The sequence below is a fragment of the Falco punctatus genome (assembly GCF_963210335.1).
Source record: "Falco punctatus genome assembly, chromosome: 12".
Lineage (NCBI taxonomy): Eukaryota > Metazoa > Chordata > Aves > Falconiformes > Falconidae > Falco > Falco punctatus.
The window spans coordinates 15748185-15768749 of record NC_137592.1 but is presented as its reverse complement, the minus strand read 5'-3'; the positions used below and the strand labels follow the sequence as shown (position 1 = coordinate 15768749).

At 45.2% G+C, this 20565-nt stretch overlaps 1 protein-coding gene across 6 annotated transcripts in view; it reads right to left on the bottom strand.

Annotated features, from left to right (window-relative positions):
* Positions 1–4249: 4249 nt before the first annotated feature.
* DAAM2 (dishevelled associated activator of morphogenesis 2) overlaps positions 4250–20565 on the bottom strand; it is a 208340-nt gene continuing 192024 nt past the window's right edge. For all 6 annotated transcript variants that reach the window (XM_080407888.1, XM_080407889.1, XM_080407890.1 and 3 more), the window contains 2 exons: positions 12503–12673; positions 4250–10525 (listed from right to left, as the gene is read on the bottom strand). In XM_080407888.1, the coding sequence (XP_080264014.1) occupies positions 10310–10525; positions 12503–12673 (387 nt within the window). In that variant the 3' untranslated portion in view covers positions 4250–10309. The remainder of the gene's footprint in view (positions 10526–12502; positions 12674–20565) is intronic.

Genomic DNA, 20565 nt, shown 5'->3' with positions numbered 1-20565 from the left:
TCCTTGTGTAGGCAACAGAGCATGCAAGAGCTTTTCATCTTTTCTCCCTTCCTCAGCCACTGTCCACAGACCACCTTCCAATACCTTTACAGGCCACTGGCTTTCCAGGAACCACAAATTACAAAACACTGGCAGAGTATGATAATCAGAGCATGAACTATGGGCTCACCACAGGCACAGTACTCAGGTTGTCTCTCATGGGGCATCCAGACCAATTCTTACGATACTCCTAATATTTTAGAGGATGATAAAACACGAGCTTTGTCCCTGCAGACCCACTGGCAAGGCAAATCCTTTACTTACAAAAGCAAACAAGTAACCAGCATCCCTATTTCCCAAGTCCCTTGGACCCTATTATCTCAAGAAGTCTAACAATGACAGTTCCCCTGGCCCCCCAGTCTTTTAAAAGCTCCACAAGGAACATGATGAGAAGGGAGCCCTCCTCTCTGCAGGGACAGGCAGCAACACCGCATAGTTCATAACACACTCGGCTCTCTGCCTGCCCCACAGGGAGGGGTGTGCAGGGCTAACGTGAGCCCTGCTGCCCAGATCCCTGCAGCCTCCGCATGACTTCTTGTGCTTTCCCTGGTTAGCAGCTGCCTCAGCCGTGGGTGGAACTACTCTGGGTAGCTGTTTCCATTGTAACTCCATGAAGGGCGAGGATGGCAAAGGTCTTGCTATAACATGACAGACCCAACCGCTATTGGTCATAGACATTTCAGCCAGACAAAAGCTTATTTCCACATCTTGCACTGTGCAATAAATTATGAAACCCTTTCCCCTATTGCCCCGCGTCCATTTTCTGGTTAGTTTTTTTAGCTAATATAATTAGAGACACGTTCTTCTTTCACAAGCACTGCAGGGAATTGGCTTAACACCATTGTGCCCCGCATCTAAAAGAAGGTGGGCAAAGAACACTTCCTGGGTTCCCATATTAAACCAATCACAGCATTTCAGACCCCTCTGGCCCCCCAGAGTTCAATTCTGTCACGGTAGGAAAGATGCAGCAGTTCTGTCAAAGCCAGCCTTCAGCTCACTGCAAACCTTCCAACTCACACAAAGATCCTCCGAGACCAAGCAGAAAGAAATATTGGCTTGGAGGGAGAGAGGCAGCAGCACAATTACTCGCTCATTTTAAATTCCACCATTTAAAAATTAAGGGGGGGGGGGGGGGAGGGGGAGAGGAGAAAGAAAAAAATAAAGGCGGTGTGTGTGGTGGAGTCTACAGATACTAGTAGCTACCTAACATGGCATTGCTAATAAGAGACTGGTATGTTGATCGCACAAATGAGGGCATACACCAGCAAACGAGTCCTGTTCAGCCATGTATCTTCTAAGCTCCAGCCCTGCACAGATATGTGGCAGTTCTGGGCAAGAAAGCAGGCAACAGCTTACCTGGAGGATGGGCTGCAGAGGCTGGGGATGAGACCAGGCATTGAGGTGCCCCATTCCCCTGGACAGGCTGGCTGCTAGGGGATATCTGGCACCCCTTTTTCTCACCCCAAATAACCACATGCAGCAGGAAACCCCAGGAACCTTCCCATCCCATGACTGGTTTCCTTAGCCCACGCACTGGGAGCTGCCTGCAGCTCTCACTCCCACATGCAGCCCAGAGGTCCCTGTCTCACCCCCAGCCAGCATCCAGCCCAGAGGCAGTAAATGAGCTGGAATACCTCAATATATTTGTTACATTTTTCATGCTTTGATTATGGCTGGAAAGGTTGGGGGTTTTTGCAACTTCTCCTCATCAATTAAGCATAGAAAGGAAGAGGGGAGCTCAGCTTTAGGAAAAGAGGACAAAGACTTAAAAATCAAAGGTTAGCCCTTTGAAAGAATCCTAGTTGCATTTCCTTTCAAAGACACTTTAGTTATTAAAAAAAAAAGAAAAAAGCAACAGCAAAAACATAATTTGCCAGGAAACAAACCAAAAGATTAAAAGCAGGTACTCCAATCTAATGCCCTACCCTGGTTTATTTCTCCTCTGCTTCATTCCCTCATCAAGGCACATCTGAACCAGGCACTTTGCTTTCTTAAGGCATCCTTACATTATCATCTTGCATGGAAATTCAGCCTGCCAGGCTGGTGTTTGTACAGACCAACAGATCTCCAAAATCAGATAAAAAGAAAAATTTTAAGAGAGTAACATGGCTCCACAAGCAGCATCACCCTCATCACCCTCCCCTAAGCAATCTGTACTGCGGGGGGGGAATGAAAAATAATAATAAAAAAAAGGACCCTACTTCCTGTTGAGGTCTTACCAAAATGTCTTAACTATGTCTCAGCTATGTCCCAGAGAAAGCAGCAAGAAGCCCATTAGCTACAGAAACATCAAAAAAACAAAATCCAGTGCAAAAATGTTGAAAAAAAAATTGGCCTTAAAGGGTGGAAAGTCTTTATTTTCTTGCCCAGCAGTAGAAATCTGTTCACAAGGGGCCAAGCAGGTTTCTCACAGAAAGCTCCATGTCTGCTATGGCAGAGATAAACATCATCTTTGTTTAAACAAAAGCCAGAAGGTTAAAGGAAGGGAGAACCAATGAGTAATAGACCCTCAGCTCTTCCCAGCAAGAGTTCCCTTTACTGTCATCCTCACTCCCAGTCATTCAGAGCAACAAACCCCCAACACTAGTTTTGCTCAGAAAGAGCTGTGGGGCACTTACCTTGCTTCTGTGCAGCAATGAGGACAGGGAAGTCCATGACCACAGGGAAGATGCCAAACAGGAAGACAGAAGGAAGCTTCTGTGCTGGACCTATCCTGCAGGGCAGGACACCAGCCCCTTGCTGTGTGCTCCAACCCAGGTCAAAATATTAAAGAAAGACAAATCTTCTTGTTAGAATTCAGGACTCCTCTCTCATTGTTCAAAGCAGACAGCGTTCAGATGGGTTTCACCTCTAACAAGAGGAAAAGCAATGGTCTGGCCCCCTCTGCTAAAAGCCAGCTGCTAGAGAAGTCAGGGAGGTCCCCATACTTTCACTCTGCCACTCATGCAACGCATGGATTTCAGAAATATCCCTTTGCTTCTGCCCTTACATCTGCAAAGCAAGAACATCTTAGCCAGACTTTTAGCAAAGAGAAGAAATCAGGGAAACTGAGAGTCCTTTCAACAGGTATAAACCAAGAACCTTCCCACACAGCACTCAAACTCCCATGTGCTGCCTGTTTGTCCTCAGCCTGTGCAAACAATTATCCCCTGATTACTTTGTTTCCCCAGCCCTTCCCACCTGAGAGCCACAACCAACAGTTGGGGCTTTGTTTGGGGTCCCTGGGAACCCATGTACTGCAGGAATGTGCTGCACAGCCAGCAAAGCTCCTATTCAAAGCTGGGCATGAGCTTCTCAGGAGCTCACAGTTAAAACATCGTCTTTTGATAGGCTGGAGATAAACACAAAATGTTGTGGCTTAAGGATAAATTTTGTCAGGAGGCTATTTCCGTTAACAGACACAGGGAGATCCATGCATAAATGAAACAGCTGCACACATTGTGTCTAAGATGAAAAAAAGGTTCTGCCCCTGAGCTCCAAGGAATTCCTCAGCACAACCCTCAATTCAGCCACAAATTAGCCCTAGCCCTTGTGTGCCTCCTGCTCACCCTGCTGTTCCGTATCTAACTTCTCTCCCGTCTCCCCTCCCACATCCCTGAAGGCTTCACTCCTGATGTTGGCTTTCCTGGCTTATTTTCAGCTGGCCTTACTTTACTCCTTCCTTTGAAGCAATCCTTTCCTGCCCCCTCCTCCTCTGAGTCACGCTCTTGCTGTCAGGATGTTGCTCAGTTTAAGTAAGCGAGCTTATGGCCATGGCCCTGCACTCCCTTCCTCTCTTGGACTAGTTATGTTCAGACATGGATTATGAAGTCTTAAGTAGTAGGTCATCTTTTCCCCCCCCCCCCTTTAAGTGAATCTCTGTGTTCCCGGTGTTTTTCTGAAAAAGCAATGAAAAAGTGCTTTACTCACGGTCTTTTTAAAAGGTCCCTTAGATATGGTAACCTGGTGGCTCCATGATTAGCTCTTTACCATTGCGAGCTGTGGGGAGGATGCACTTGTGTTCCATCCTGTTGCTTGTTCCTCCAGAACAAACTGTGAATTTTGTCAGCAGCTCTGCAGCAACTGTATCACATGAAGAGCTGCATGCTCTTCACCAAAGAGTAAGACCCAGATCTTAGCATAAAGGTGCATCCAGACTCCAACTCACCTTCAAGACTTCCCAGTAATATGCACAGAAAATGCAACTACAAAGAAATTTACTGAGACGCAGTGGGGGCAATATATCTTTAATTTTTTTTGCTTTTGTTTTTTAGTATTACAGTATATTCTTATAAAAAGATACAGGTAAAAAGGACACTACAGGATTTGTACATTTAATTCACTTATAGTCTTAAACTGACTAAGAAATGAGGATACGCCAAGGCATTACAGCAGCACACAACTTCCCGCTTCCATAAGCAGCACTGTACTTTCTAGCTTGGCGTGCAGGGGCACCTCCCAAGGTGACCTGCGAGTTTCAAGCTGAGCAGGCTTCCAGGGGAGGGGAATGACTGAAGATGGGGATGGTTTGGTGTTGAGCGCAGAGGAGCTCAGGTACCTGACATCCCTTTACAATTCTCCTAAAAACTGCAAAGGTCTTCAAAGAGCCTGTTTAAAGGAAGCATGAAGCGGGGGAAATGGCTCATCACAGAGGCTTTTCTAGATTGCTTGGGTGAGAGCTCCTAGTGGCAGACAGCTGAGAGGACCAAGCCCTTTGCAAGCTCTGTGCAACATCTTGTAAACAGAGAAAACTGCCTAAAGGAGAGTTTTGATCCAGATGCTACTTTGAATTATGCTGGTGTAAACCCAGAGCAACTTGTACTGGTTACAGTGGATCTATTCTACATTACCACCCGTAACAGAAGACTGTTTTGGAAGCATCCAGACTCTCTTTTGAAACAAGGTGCCAAGCCACCATGCTAGACTAACAGCATCCTTCTCAGCAGGCACAGCGAGCAAAATTGGGCCAACCTCAGGGGATGCTGGTCATCAAAACTACTGCTTAGAGTAGTAGATAGTTTTATATATATATATATATATATATATATAAAAATTCTGTATTTTCAGCTGGTCAAATTGTGTTACTCAGGTTGCCCTCTTCACCTTTGATAACAGAAACTGAGGTGGCCAAGGGAGGCTACCTGTTCGGATGGCAGGCAACCGGAAATCTCCTGTGTCAAATACAGAAGCCAGGGAGCCATGGCCAAACACCTGGTGATTGCTAGAGTTTCCACAGGTAGAAAACTAACCAGTAGAAAGATGTTGGGTTTGGGTTTTTTTTTTTCCCCCCCCTGGACAATCTATAAAGAAGGAGTGGAGGAGGAAAGGGGGAAAGTAGAGGACATCCTTCTTCCTTGGCCTTGAAGATAGGAAGGAATATTAGCTCTGAGGGAGGAGAACTGTCCCAGATTGTCCCACCAGCATGTTAACTCTGGTGAGAAGTTACAGGGCTTGAACCACTTTTTCCCATCTAACCAAGTTTTTCTGGCATTACGGACAGAATTTGTGTGGAAGGGTGAAGTTGGAACGAGAAACTGCACAGCTTAACTCTTCCCAATCTTTTCACTGTGATTCATGACGAGAAATAAACAGGTTTTACAGAAAATATATTAAAATATATTTAATATAAACCTGCATCAGTTCACCACATGCTTTCAAATGCATGCTTTCCCAGAGCCAGGATCACCAGGGACAGAGTGATTATGGCAAAAGGAAAGGGTTTTTTCTTCCCTCCCTTCCCACACCAAGACTGCTCAGATGCATCCCCTTGCCTAGCTCAGCTTGCTGCACAATAGCCAAGCCAGCTGTCTAGCCGGTGTAATGCCCTGGCACGGTCTCAATAGTCTTTGCTGTAATGCAGTGTATACATACAAACATAGCAAACTAAAATAAGGCAAAATAAATAGAGGTGTCAGATTTACAGGTTCCCCTTAGAGATTCCTAAAACCTTTTTTTTTTTTAAAAAAAAAAAATCATATAACCCCCAAAAAAACAAACAAAAAATTCCCAAACAACCAACCCAGAAACAAAACTGCATATATCATGTACATCATCAACTGTACAACTGATCTCCTTTCCCCTCACGGAAACTCCTGACACAAGCTTCTCCCATGCAACCCAGCTCAGAGTGTGAGCTTTCCTAAAGAAGAGGAAAGATTCAGCCAGAGGGGCTTACAGTTATGGAAACACCTGCCCCACAGTCTCCCACCAGGGCCCCTCACAATTCCTTTCCCTTCCTCAGACATTGTGAACACGTTACGAAAATGCTTCCGAAGGATGCCCAGGTCGTCTCCCTAGTGGGGAGTCTCACACCCCTGAACACTAGTCCTACTTCAGCTCTTGCAGGGAACGGGTCCCCGGACAGTAGCTGTGCTGCAGGGCATGGAAGGGCCTTGCTCCCCTGAAGTCACTTTACCTTGTAGCATTTCCAGAGACTTATGACCCATTGAGAAGAGTGACCCAGATCAAAGGCAGTGGGAGGGGGAGGGAGTTCTTCAGTCTTTTCCGGAATCATCCTAATGCAACCTGCTTAAGAACAATGCTGAGACACAGAGGTGAGTGAGCACTGGACCTCTAGGGACAAAGTCTGCAGACTTAGAGAGTACCTCCTCTTCTAGGTGTGAAGAACTTAATCATAAAGTTAGCAGTGACTACATTTCTGCAGGAAGCAGAACAAGCCCTTTATTATTACCTTCTTTCTCACATCTCCTCCTCCACTTATTTCTAAAGACAGAGTGATTTCACATAAAATGCTGGTGCTAAACACAGGTACAAGGACATCAGCAGACCCCAGCTCTTCTCCAGCTCTCAGTGCAATGAAGAGCTTATGCCTCAACGTTGTATCTCATGACTGCTTGCTATACCTGCTCAGGCTCTGCTAGCACTAGAGGACAAGAAATAAGATTTTAATTTCTCCTTCAGCACTCAGCAACTCCACCACAACTGCTGATGAAGAACAGAGCATAGATGCACTGACAGTACCCAAGAGATGAGAAGAAAGGACAAATTTGGCTTCAGCAAGAATCTGATGCCAGGCCCTAGAGCCAATTTTTTTCCTTATCTTCTGTGTGGCTAGCCTCATCTCATGCAGTAGACCTATTAATGGACCTCTCTGCTTGTCACCACTTACATGAAATCACTTCTTGCCTCAGTGTATAACTGAGCTTTTCCAAAACCCTCTTTATGAACACTCACCACGGAGTCAGGAGCCAGGGGGGACTGTCCATCATGCTGAACAGAATACCATCACAGATTCAAAACAGGAGTCTGGGGCACTGGAGTGCTGAGAAAGTTGAGCTGCAATGAATCAGGGGCATAACTCTGAGCTTTCTGTCTGTCCCAGTAAGTATCCCACAGCTGATCTGCAGGAGTTGTGCAATCATTATTTGTGTATGAGTCAAGGAGGTGGCAAAATTACAGCAGCTTTCTTTGTCAGTGTGGCTGGAGCACTGCATACCATCGTACAGGATCTCTTTAAATCAGGGCTCAGCTGTGTACACAGATGGACAGAGGGCTTACCACTCTCTCTGCTTTTGCTACATTTGTGGCCTGGCAAAGTGACTTCAGTTTCAAAAAGCACAGCACAAACCTGGTTTGACAAATACCAGGACAGGGGGGATGGGGGTGCGGGGGGATGCTGTATTTATATTTAAGGGGTTTGCCCTGAGGTGTTTCTTCTCTGACAGCACTGCCATGCTGACAGTCTGCCTTATCAAACAAGTACCTGGGGAGCAAGCAAGCAGCCGTAAATTGGACAGAGCCATGAGTCACATCACCTCGCACCAGGGCTGACCTTGGCATTACACCTGAATTTCTGGGTGAGTCTTAAACCCAGGGAGAACAAAGAGAGGAAAAAATCTACAATGTTCTAATCCCTAAAAGCATCATCTTTGGAATTCAGGGATTATCCAAATCTAAACTCACCTGTATACCAATTTGGCACATATTACCACCTCTCATATGGCTTACATGGCATAGGTTATATGGCATGCTTTAAAACAAGACAAACAAAAAGGGCTGGGATATAGCATGTCTACTTCAGGGAGCAGCAAGGAGCTTGTTAATATAATTTACAAGAGACATTTCTAAAAATCCATTTTGTAATTTAAAATAAAAATGCTTAAAAAAGTGAGAGTTTTTCTTAAACTTTCAAAACCCTTTATGAAATACAGTCTTTCTTCTACAAGGTGCTTGTGTCCACTGCAGTGGGCATTGTTGTTAATAGCTAATCCCAGAAGGGGAGCGGGATAGTAAGGGAGGAGAATGCACCCAGCTCTTGTAAGATACCAGCTCTTTACGATGAGTATTATTCAGAGGCGCGGCAGTCTGGAATGTCGTAAATAGGGAAATTCTGGGGTGGGAGACTCAAAATTCAGTAAACAATGAAACATTAGAGTTTAACAATTCTGACTTTTTTTGCTTCTTTCCATAGTTTACATAATTATTTTACTCTCAAAATGTTCAGAAAACCACCACAGTTTGCTTCTCCAATATCGGTTAGTATGTAATACTGATCAGGCAGCGTGCATGGCAGAGGAAATTCTGTTCTGCAGACTTGGTGCAGAGCCTGAGGTTAAGTCACATTCAGAGAAAGATCAAACCAAATGATTAAAGTGACAAATAGAACTTTTTTTCACTTCCCTGGGTTTCCTTGATGTTTTGTGCTGTTGACTGCTGATGCATAGGTGGGTCCTTCTTCTCAAATGTTCCCTCTTGTCTTCCTGTCTAGGAGGAGGAATCCATCACCATTTCTTTCTACTCCTCTTTTCCTTCTCCAGGGAAGATAATAAAAAAGAAAGACAAGGTTCAAAAAAAAAAGAAAAAAAGAAAAAAAAAAAAAAAGGAAAAAAGAAAAGCCCATGACTGCCCACAGAATCCAATCAGTTTCCTAGAACCTTGAAGACATACAGAATTCAGGCCTCTTCTTGGGGTTCTTTGCTTTTTCACTGTGTGCTTCATACATCTAGCTTAAATACAAATACTTTTTTTTTTTTCTTATGGATTAACCCCTCTCCAAAGCCTCCTTGGCTTATACATTTCTGTGTTGTCCTGGAAAAATTCTCAGTTTTCATTATAGGATCCTCTGTGGCTTCATCCCAAGTGATCCCTTCAAAATGAAAAAAGGCTGTGGGCTCCAAGGCTCTCTTTTGACACCATTCGTATCTTACTGAGTTATGCGATTCCCCTAGGTAAGATTGGGGGGTGTGCAGTGAAGGTCAGCCTGTTAGACAGAAAGACCAGTTCATGCCAACAGCAATCACAGCTAGCATGAAGTGGAAAAGAAGTCTTATTTCTTGCAGCCAGCGACCCTGTTTGCTTTTTGCTACTTGTGACCTGCAAATGATACTAGGGAACTCCTGATTTCCATTGGGCTGCACTACAAAATCTTGCACAAACAGGTAAGAAATGTTCTGCTGTTTCCCTCCCAGCCTCCAGCAGCAACAACAGGCTCCGCCGTCATATGCTTGTAACCCCAACCTGGCAGCGGCTCAGTTTTCTAAAGAAAAGCCAGAGCTTCTTTCCTAGAAGATGCATTTCATAGCTTCAAGGCTCAGCCATCAACACATTCTGAAAAATCGCTTCTAGAAAAGCAGAATCCAAAAGACTTTTGCAAAGTACTTTATGTTGATCCTGATTCCTGAATTTCAGTTTGTTCCAGAACCTGATTACTTGCTTCTGAGCATCACTTGCTTTGAACAGTGTAGGTCACACAAAAATGCTACACAGAACATGAGACCAAAATAATTTCTCAGGTACTAATCAATGGCTTATAAAATCCAATTCTGGAAGGGAATTGGAAACCTCAAGAACCACATCTTGACAAGCCCCTGAAGGCCAGCCTAGGTCTTGAAGGAGTGACAGGTGTTTACAGAAGCTCTGAAACTAGTCTTGCTTGTTATCAGCAAGATGGAGATCGTGACTGGTTTTTACTTTGGCACACAGAAAATCATCTTTCTCCAGCTGTGAGGCAGTCTGCAAGGCCCAAGTACTTTCTGTCATCACCACGAGGCCTTTGATGACACAATAAACTCCCAGAAGCAAATCTGTCAGCTCTGCATGGCCCAGTCAGAGGCCCTGCTGGCTCCACAGAGGCACTTTTATAATGGTTCAAATTAGGAACACAGAAGAGGGATGAGAGGAAAGCTGATCATGGAAAGGTAATATCTCTAGCCATGGACCAAAGAAATCCTTTGGGGCAGCTGTCAGCCAGGCACCATCGCACACATTCATCTTCCTTGTTTTGTACTTTTTCATCACCTTCTTTGGGTTGATTTTTTTCTTCCTCTTGTAATTAATAATTTAGCTTTGTCACCACCCGCTCCCGGCTTGTCTCTAAGCCTTGGTTTCCCGAACGCTTGCGGTTACGCTTCAGCTTGGATAAGTCTTTGTCAAAGACTTCACCCGACCTTAGTGCTGACACCAGGTCATCAAACTCCCCACTCTCTTCAGAGATGCTTCCAGCTTTTGCTTTCTTTTGTCGCCTCTCTTTTTCCCTCTGCTCTTTTAGCTGTGGAGAAAGACACAGAGGTTTAGGATTAACTAACCGAGATGCCAAACACTAGGTACACTGCTAAGAACCAGCTAAGATCCATCAGTACAGTTTAGGGGAAAAAAAGAGGTCAGGAGCTTATCCCCAAGCCCATCACCTGTGTCAAGAGCAACAGGCAACCTCGCTGGGCTTCCCTTCCTCTGCACAGGCAAGCAGAGAGCAGGAGAGATGAGGAATGAGTAGCATCGTGTTTGCCTCACAAAGCACTACCACCCTGGCGCAAAGAGGACATATGGGATCAGTCTATGCTGCTGCTGTTTTGCACTAATTTTATAGTAAGATGGTGCCAGCAAAGTAGCCATGTCAAACGACAGTCTACAAGTGATGCTGGCATAGGTAATTACCCAGCTTCTGGGACCAGGCTTGCAGTGACCTTAGTGTGTTAGCACCTACTATGCTGACAGTACCTAACCTAGTGAGTTTCAGGTTAGTTTGGATGTGTTTATACAAACCACAGTCACAAATATAGTCATGAACAGCTTTGCACTTGGGGCATAGCTAGCTAAACTGACAGGCAGAAAGGCAGCAGTCTAACAGGAGGAAAAGGAGACAGGAAAACCCCCAGAAAGCACTATAACATAAAGCCACAAGCTGAACATATTAGAGAATAAAAATTGTGCGAGATATCAAAACATCAACAGAAACCCTATTCACAAACCAGCTCATGTTTGGATGGAGGCAGCGTGTTGCAGCGATGGGAAGAGGAAGGCACACTGCCTCAACTCTGGAAAGATAAACTGGTTATAAATGCAAAGAGCCATGAAACAAAACTGCTGATTTTACTAATCACTGGATAGGTCCACCTGTCAATGTGATGCCCTCAGTCTCCCTAGGGTGGTTCCAAGGAGCACGGTTATCCTCCTCCACTGCTCTGCTCCAAGGTGAGTGGAAATGGCAAGCGATGGATGTGGCTGTCGGGAAACAGGCCACTCACTCTGTGTGCTAGCTCTATGTTGCAGGAAGAGTGGTTCTATAAACAAACTGCACCTCTCTCACAGTGTATTAGGCTACGAAACCATCCTAATGCTTTAACAGCAACTCCTGCGCTTTCCAGGCTAGCCGAGAGGAAACTTGAGCCTAGGTCCTGGCATTTTATCCCTGTGCCCAACAGTAAGGCTGCTAGATCCTGGTGTTTTACCTCTCCTCTTCTGAAAGGCACAGGCCAGTGCTTTTGGCACAGCAAACATTTAAAGCAGCAACTCCCCACAGCGGGGCCTGGGGCCATGGCGGCAGCTGGGGTTAAAGCACCGGCAGGGGAGAAGGAGGCAGGGGACTGCTGAGCTGTTCTCAGGCCTCAGGAAGGGCTGAGGTTAGAGGGGGAGGCTGGTTCACACGAACCCCTGGGGACACACATGTCTGTCTCCCAGCAGCAAAACCAATGATGCACAAAAGCTCTCTCACTGCATCAAGGCCAGGCGCAGCCCCAGCAATCCAGGCATTAAGGCTGGCTAGAGAGAAGTACTGCCAGCGTGGGCTGCAGTAGGTGCCAGGGCATTCACCGTGTCAGGCGACAGGCACGCAGGAGGTGATGGTGGAGTCAGAGCGGAAGGGGACCAGCCGGCAGGACGGGGAGAGATCCAGCTCCCAGAGCTTTTGCACAGAGCTTCAGTCTGAAAGCGGGATAGCCCAGCACTGGGCAGGGGCAGCAGCATCCTGCAAAGTGCCAGTGCACAACAGGCAGGGCTAGATTTGGTGTCTGAATCCAAAAGAGGGCAATTTAGGAGCCAAACAGTATGCCCTTGAGAGCTGACAGGACAGCCAGCAGGAAAATGTCATCATTTGTGAAGAGAATGATGCCAAAGAGGGGTGGCAGGGAGAAGAACATAAAACAGTGACAGTGACAGGACAGGAGTGTTGGAATTGGCTCTCAACCTTTCTCTCTCGAGACATGAAAAGGCAATAGAAGGAAAAACCTTCCTGTGCCCAGGTCCTCACCATGGCCTCCATGCGTGCCCTGCGCTCCTCTTCTTCCTTTTTCTTCCTCATATTCTCCAGATCTTGCTTGGCCTCTGCAAATGACTGCAAGAAAGTGTCGAAGATGCCAAAAAATTCATCTGGCTGCATCTTCCCCTCGCTCTCTCCAAAATGCTTCAGTGCCTTGGCATACTGTCAAGGGGGCAGAAAACACAAGAGTAACAATTAGACAGGCAGTTTGGTGAAGACAGTGAGGAAAGCTTATGAGTAACCACACATGTAATCCAATATCCTCTGAGCATTCATGCGGTGAGAGGAGAAACTACCCCCAGCAACAGAAGTGCTTCTCCTTAAGGCAGGTGCCTCTGTCCCTGAAGAATCTGTTCTCCTGGATATCCTTTGGGCAACACAGGGCAACGGTGCTAGAGAGCACTAGTTGTCCACTTACACAAAAAAACCCCCATGTTCAGTGCCTGAGGGTGATGGAGTAATTTCAGGGAATGACCGCCTGGCCACATCTCAGCTACAGCTGTGACCTAGCTTTAGTCAGCCTTAGTCCATCCTAACTACCAAACAAGTAGTTTTAGCCCATCCTTTCACCTTCCACCTTCCCCTCAAATCCATTTTTAAAATGGCTGGAGTTAGAGGGTGTTTTTTGCAATAGCATTACAGTCCTCTCGGAAACCTTTTGCCATGTCATCCATCACACTGGAGTTTTCTGAGTCAGGATGTTGCCTGGGAGAGAGGAGACTATGGACAGACATGGCATGAGAGAGGGGAAGGAAAGCAGCCAGGGCTCCTGGGTAGACTTAAAAGAGAGTGAATACATCACAAGTGGCTTTTATTTTAAAAAGCAAATGTTGAGGCTGCAGGATGCATGCAGAGGCAGCCAACTGGCGGGACTTCAGTCACAGGGTAGTCCTGATTGGGATATGGTAAATTCACAGCAACCCCTGGCTTTTGGACATCAGTCCTGCAGTAGTAGTTGTACTCTCTTCCTTGCTCTCTCACACTCACAAGCACTCCTTTGTACTCATCAAAATGCACTCAAATACATGCATATATAGTTGTCAACAGCATGTATGCACGTGTCCCCTAAATCCTGTATAAGTATGCACATCCAAAAGCTGTATCATTGCCCAACCACCTTCACCCACACATCTCTGTATTGCAACAGGCAGCACCAGCAACACATTCCAGGCACCGCTGGTGCCCTCATGAGCAGCTCCCCTAGCAATCCCTGCTTGCACTTTAACACACCATCACTGAGCAGCAGAGCATCCTTACAGACCTCAGTATTTACCAAACCAAACCCAGGCTCTCCCAGGCTATGGACTGCCATCAGACTCTCGTCTGTGTGTATTCAGCTCCTTAACGCAGCCCAACTTCCCTTTCCTTATGTGGGTGCTCTTGCAGAATGGAAAGGACAGTAAGAACAGTTCAGGCTCCAATCCCAAGCACAAAATGAGTTTGGAAGCAGGATTTATAAATCCTTTGGCCCTGTACCAGGTAAAGCATAAACAAGATCTCCCAGTCAACTGCAGGGGGAAGATATCTCCAAGGAAAGCAGCTTCCTTCTGGCACAGCCTGAGAGATTCTGCATCTCCCCTCCTCTGCTTTCCCTGCCAGGCCCACAGAGCAGTTTGAAGCAATAGCTTCATTTTCTTCAAAAGGGCTGCATTCTCAGCCAGAAACAAACAAAGAAACCCAAAGTATCTGGGGGGGAAAAAAACAACTGTTGGAAGAAATGCAAGTTGCTTTGAGCTACCAAACATGGCAGGAGTTGAAGGAAGCACCACAGCAGCAAGTCATGGAGGGACTTCAGAGTACAGAAACAGCAACAGATTATTCTCTGGTTTAACTCCTTTTCTGTGAAACCTCTGAAGACACATATATACGCACACTGATTTCCTCTCCCCACCCCTCTCTGCATGTACGTATTTTCTCTGTATATAATGTACACGTAGACTTCTTGAATATTAGGAAAGTGCAGCAGCCTCACAATAATCCATACTGACAAGCACAAGCTTTTCAGCAGAGAGAATAGAGGCTGTCAATATCGCAGAGGGAGATGAAGCACCTCCATGCTCTATATTTTCTTAGCTTGCCTGCTCCAGCATGCCAATCAGCCAGGGGAGCAGGAACGTCAGAGAAGGGTTTCAGCACAGGCATTGCCACTGTCGCTTGAGCACTCATTGCTCACAGATGTGCTACCTGGAATCTCTTCCCACTTAACTTGTGGTTAACTCCTATGAAAATGGTAAATAAGGTGCAAATTAAAAGCAATAACTAGAGCTGCTAGCTAAAAGGAAGGCTTGTCCACCTCCTGCGAAGCCTGAGTCCAGGGGCAGCCCACAGGAGATGGCCACTGTAGCTAGCCGTGCATGGCCTCCTCCTCTGCGTTCCTCCAGTGCCCAGCAAAGGTGAGCGAGGGGGCGCACAGCTGGTTCGAGCCCATGAATGCCCATAGGGGTTTCCCAGCCTCTTACAGAGGCTGGGGGTTGAACAGGAGGGGGTCTTTGCCTGGGGCTTTTGGATCCTCCATACATGGAAGTCTCCATTAGAGGGTGGTGTTGTCTGCAAATGTTCTCCACATGGCCTGTCACCCAATTACCAGCACCAGCTAGTTCTTGTCACACTGGCAGAGGGGCTTTTGCCACTGCCTCCCCACCACCATTCAGAGGAGGAAGAGTGTTGTTGTGCTGGAAAGACCCAGCAGCCTGGGAGCCTTCCGGAGACACTCATGAGTATAAGGTGTTGCGCTCTCTAAGCAGCAGCAAGGAGGGGGCTGTGAACAGCCCATCTTTGCTGCCCTGTGACATGGCTTAGTAGGTCACGCTTACTGTAAAGCAGTGAAAGATGAAAAGCAAAAATCTGTGAGTTAGAGGTACTAAAATAACTACAAAAAAAGAAATCTGCAGTTCACTGAAGTAAACATTTTCCTCTTTTCTCTACGCCCTCCGGGAAAAAGCTGACTGAGCAGAGGAAGGCAAGTCAGGAGATCCAGTCTCTGCTGCCAGCTCTGCCCATGATGTGGCTTGGGAACTCATGCTCCCTTTCTGAGCCGTCCTTTCTCCATTTCTTAGAGAACAGAAAGTGTTGCCCCACTAATCTGATATAGGAAACAGCAAAAAAAGTTGCTCACATCTCTAGGGCACTACGTCAATTCAGTGCGCTATTGTAAAGAAAGCCACACTGGCTTTTCACTGTTTAAACTGCAACAGACCTCTCTGTTTTTATTACTTCTATTTCCCTAGCTCTGGTTCTGCAATCACATGTGCTTTTTCAAAGCACCAGTGCCGGGATGAGGGGCAGCAAACTGCTGGAGGCAGCTTCCCCAACCCTGGTACGAAGCCCTACCTGCCTACAGTGGCTAAAATCACACTGTCTGCCTTGCTCAGGGCGTAAAAGGCAGTATGGCACAGACCGAGGTGCTCTGGACCCCTGCCCCCTCTTCTGCTCTCTGCTGCAGGACCTATGTTATCCTGTACAAATCACTCAACTGCTCCATGGGCAGATTCTTTGCCAAAGAGTACCTGCTCTTGTACACAACTGTGAAATCTGTAGCTAAGTCCTCATGCGTGCAAAACCCTTCCCCAAATTTTGTGATGTGCTGTAATACTGCGTAACAGGAGCTGAAACTTGCTTATTCTTGAAGTCATTTGGGGACAGACGACATAGGCAAAAGCAAGATGATGGAAAACTGTGTTCCAGCAGGTTTTCCACTGTAATACAGGATGGTATCTCTTTTTTTCATTAAAAAATTCATTTCCACACCATAAGGGCCCCCAAGCTCCATGATATAACAGGTCGATGAGTTCAGTGCCAGCGCTGCTTCCTCTGCCAAACTTTCCACTGAATTCATCCTCTTGCCAAAGCAAATCGTTTAGACAGTTGTTTATTTTAAAAAGCCATTTTAGCAAGGAGAGGGAAAGCGGGACAGCAGCACACACACTCTCTGCTGTACTTGCCAACGAAATGCTAAACAGTGGCAGAGGAGCTCTGGAAACGGCAGGAATAGGACTCTATGAGGAGGAGGAAAAACAGCCATGGTAAAAATTTCCTGCTGTCTGCCATTGCGGGAGAAGCCAATGCACGAATGAATTATAACATGTAGCCATGCAACACGAACTGTCTTCCCCAGAGAAGTAATCTTGAGTTTGCTGTTATGAAGGCTCCAACCCATACTGAGGCAATTCAAATAAATGTCTGTTCTCTTTATGGGACAGATTGAGATCAGTTAATGGAAAGAGCCCAGCCAATTTCAGGCAGGGCTGGGCCCAGCTCTCCTTGCACCTATATGCTCTTAAAGGACTCTCCCAGGAGTGACTTTGGCAGCCCCAACATTGAGATACAGGTGCTATAAACATTTCTGATACGTCAGATACCAACCTGCCCCGAAGCATCTGCAGTTCTAAGTTGCTGTGCAACAGCTATGTAATTTATTTACCAAAGGGCTGTTGCTGACAGCAGTCTGTGGTGCCAACTCATGCCCTTTGTAACACACCTTGTCTTGACTTCCTCAGTCTCCATCCTGCTCCATTCCTTATTTGTTAGCCCCAGTGGCTGACAGAAAATACTAGTCCCCCACGATGAATGACTGAGGCACACAGCTTGTAACTGGCACTTGGACTACAGCATTTCTGTGTGCTTCAGAGCATTCTGCCGTTAATGACTATTTTCTTAAATGGATTTTGGCTCTCACTGTCCTGCGGTTCTTCGTTCTTCAAAACAGTTACTGTATGTGCTAAGCTTATTAAATGCACATGCAGAATCTGAACTCCTTTCTCCATGATGACAAACGGCCTGCTTGAGAGGAGCTGTCACGAGAAAGACTGGGGATGGACACTTTTCCTACCTGCCTCATCAGCTTTGCCCAGGCAGTGGCCTCCACTGTGCCTCTGTAGGGAGGCTTAACTGCGATATTCATCATAGCAATGGCAATACCTGACTAAGCAGACTGTGTTCTTCTGGGAAACATCCAAAACATTTTTTAAAAAGGTCTGTTATAAACCAAGCACAAAATAGAACAATTACAAATCAGTCTAAGTGATCTAAGTTCATACCTGTCAACATTTAAGTATGTTGTAAGGCTTCATATAGGGTGAATGTCACCTTTTTCAAATAGGAAAATAAAATTCATACCATGGGAGGTCACTGTTCCTCTGCCTGGGCATTTTCATTGCTTCCCCACAGAAACACAAGGGAAAAAATTCACAAACAAAATTCAACCCCATTCTGTTCCTTCTGTTGTAAAAAAGTCAGGTTTTCATCTGTTCAAGCATGTAAAAAGTGGTGAAGGATTCCAGGGCAGAATTTCACTTTCTCCTGCCCCCACCTCCCAGTTTATGGGAAATGGCAGAAAACATTATCCCTTGATCTAATCTATATATTCCCTTATAAAGTGTCATTGAAAGTGAGAAAAACACAAAAAGAACAAGAACCAGCTGTGCTAGGGAGCCTGTTTAAAGAGCTGGTCTAAGGGTCTAAGTTTTCAATCAGCTCTTAACGAAGCCATCTGTTTACGGCATGAAGATAAGTACAGTTACAGGGCGTCCCCTGCAAACATGGATGCCTGCATCTGACAACCTGGCCCTTTAAATTTAAAATATCACTTCCTCCCTATGGCCACTAACTGTAAATGGTCCTGTTTAAGTAAAAAAGGCCAAAAAAAGTACTGCACAGGATGGTGTAAAATATCCTCTACCAAGAACGTCAGCACCACACCTTGGTAATTGATTGTTTCCATAACTAAAAGGAATAAAGAAATCTTTTGCTAATACTAAAGACATTAAAAAAAATTAAAATAAACTTCCCAGGTTTGAAATGATAAGTTGTATTGTTTTAAATCCCAGCTGAGAAAACATGGCTCTGATTAACTCATGGCAATCAATTAGCTACATCTATATTTAGAAGGATGTCCAACTCCAGCTGTTAAAACTAGGGCTTCATTATTATTAATAAATCTGTGAACCAGACCAATTCTTTCTGGGCTCACTAGGATATTTTTAAAAGCCCTTCATCTCCCACTACCTTTTTTTTCCACTTGCTTTGCTCTAAGAAATCAAAAAAGAACAGAATAATCAGATGTCTTGGTCCCTCTCTTCCTTTAATTGGCTAGTTATAGTAAGTTTCCATGGTAAGAAATAAGTTTGTGAATCAACAAGCACAGAGAGCCCATTGAGGTTGGAAGATGTTATAGGCTTCGCAAAGCACATCTGGTTTGTTGAAAATTTCCAGCTTTCTTCTTCCTTTTCTTCTTCTTTAAGAAAAATGAGGGAAAAGAGGAAGAAGAGAGGGGAAAAACAATAAGAGGCAAACATGAGAAATAGCTCAACATTGGTAAGGACAGACAGTTCCCTTTTAGGAGTCCAAAAGCAGCTTTTTGCCAGTGGGAGAACCAAAGCCATAGGTTGAGCAGAAGCTGGAAAGGCATGTGTTCAAACATAGAAAGGGTGTGTGAGGAGAAGGTAGAGAAACGTTTCCTAAGCATGTTATAGTCATTAAAATAAAATATCTCTTTATGTCAAGTGCTTTATGTTGGCTATGTCTAAAAAAGTGTGCAACAACTTCCAGACATACTGGTCTGTCTGTAGGGAGATTCTCTGGTTATTCTTAAAGCAAAAGAACAACATTTTTCCTGCAAGTGCCTGACCAAGAAAAGCTGCGTTGCTGTGCTGGACATGTACCACTTGCTGGTTTTTAACCCACAACTGACCTTGTAAAGAATCTGCACTGGGTTTTTGTCCTAGTATGCCAAAAGAAAGGACCACCACCATCTATAACACCAAACCAAAAGCAGGCAGTCTAAGCCAAGGACAGAGTGAATTTGTTTCCAGAAATGTGCACCTAACTATAACAGAGTTAAAAAATGTACCCAGTCATAAAACAGAAGCCCCCAAACCATAGAAAACTGAGCTTTTCTCAGTAAATTTAGTGGAGGCATGGAATGTAAAACACCGGTTTTGTGATTATAAAGCCAGTAAGGTGTGAATATTATTATGTTGGAATGGTTTGAATCTTCTCAAGCAACATGACAACAATAAAAAAATTAGGCACGTTATTCTCCACAAAATTTCCTTATAACATCGACAAGTGTTAGACTGCCCAGCTTTGCCTTCTGAGTGCTGTAATAACTGCTGCCCCACTGGCATTTACCAGGGCACCTAGCTCTGGGTGACAGCCAGTAGCTCCTGCTGTTCGCAGCTGCAAGTCGGTACTACCAAATTATCTCCACAGCAAGAAAATGCTTTTCGATTACAGAATGACATTACCGTGGAGTGACTGGATGAGTAAGGAGTCTTACCGTTCAGATACTCAGCCTGTATTTTGCTTATCCTTCAAAATCTAAGGCCTACCAATCCAACAGCACAGGTTTCATTAATAATACAATAGGTCCCTTAATGCTACAAGGACTGACACCAGTGGTCGAAACAATTCAATCCAAAAGAAATCACCCATTTGCTTTATAAAGCCAAGCTCTTTTACCATGCCAGCCAACAAGGGCAGATTTGCCATTATGTCTCATTTACTTTAGAACTTGCTCTTCTCTAAACATTTTCATATGCTTATGATCTTTTCATATAAATTCTTCCTCATTCGGATGAGAGAGGAATATGTGCCAGACTCCAATCATCAGCAAAGAACAAGCACCTCCTTAGTTGTACAAATCTGGTAATGGAGATGCAGACAGTGAAAGGACTAAATGATCACAGCAGCACCTGAAGAGTAACATGCACACGATGCTGGCAGTGTAAAAAGGATCCAAGAACGTCAGACAAACCACGCACGTTTGGGATTCCTATCCTTGCAATGAAATACAAGCAGTAACAGGAAAACATAACTGGAAAAGATCAGGTATTCAGGGTTACCAAACTACTCATTTTGCATATTCAAAGGAAAGAAATGAAGCACAAATTCCCCAGCTGAATGAGCAGAATGGGATGAAGTCAGAAGCAGAAGGTAAAAGATATGAGGTCACTATCAGTAATCGCCAAAGGACCTCTTTTTGAGAGATTGCTTAAAAAGTGTGGTGTCCTGCTACAGACGTTGCCATTACAATTCTATGCCAAACATGGGTAATG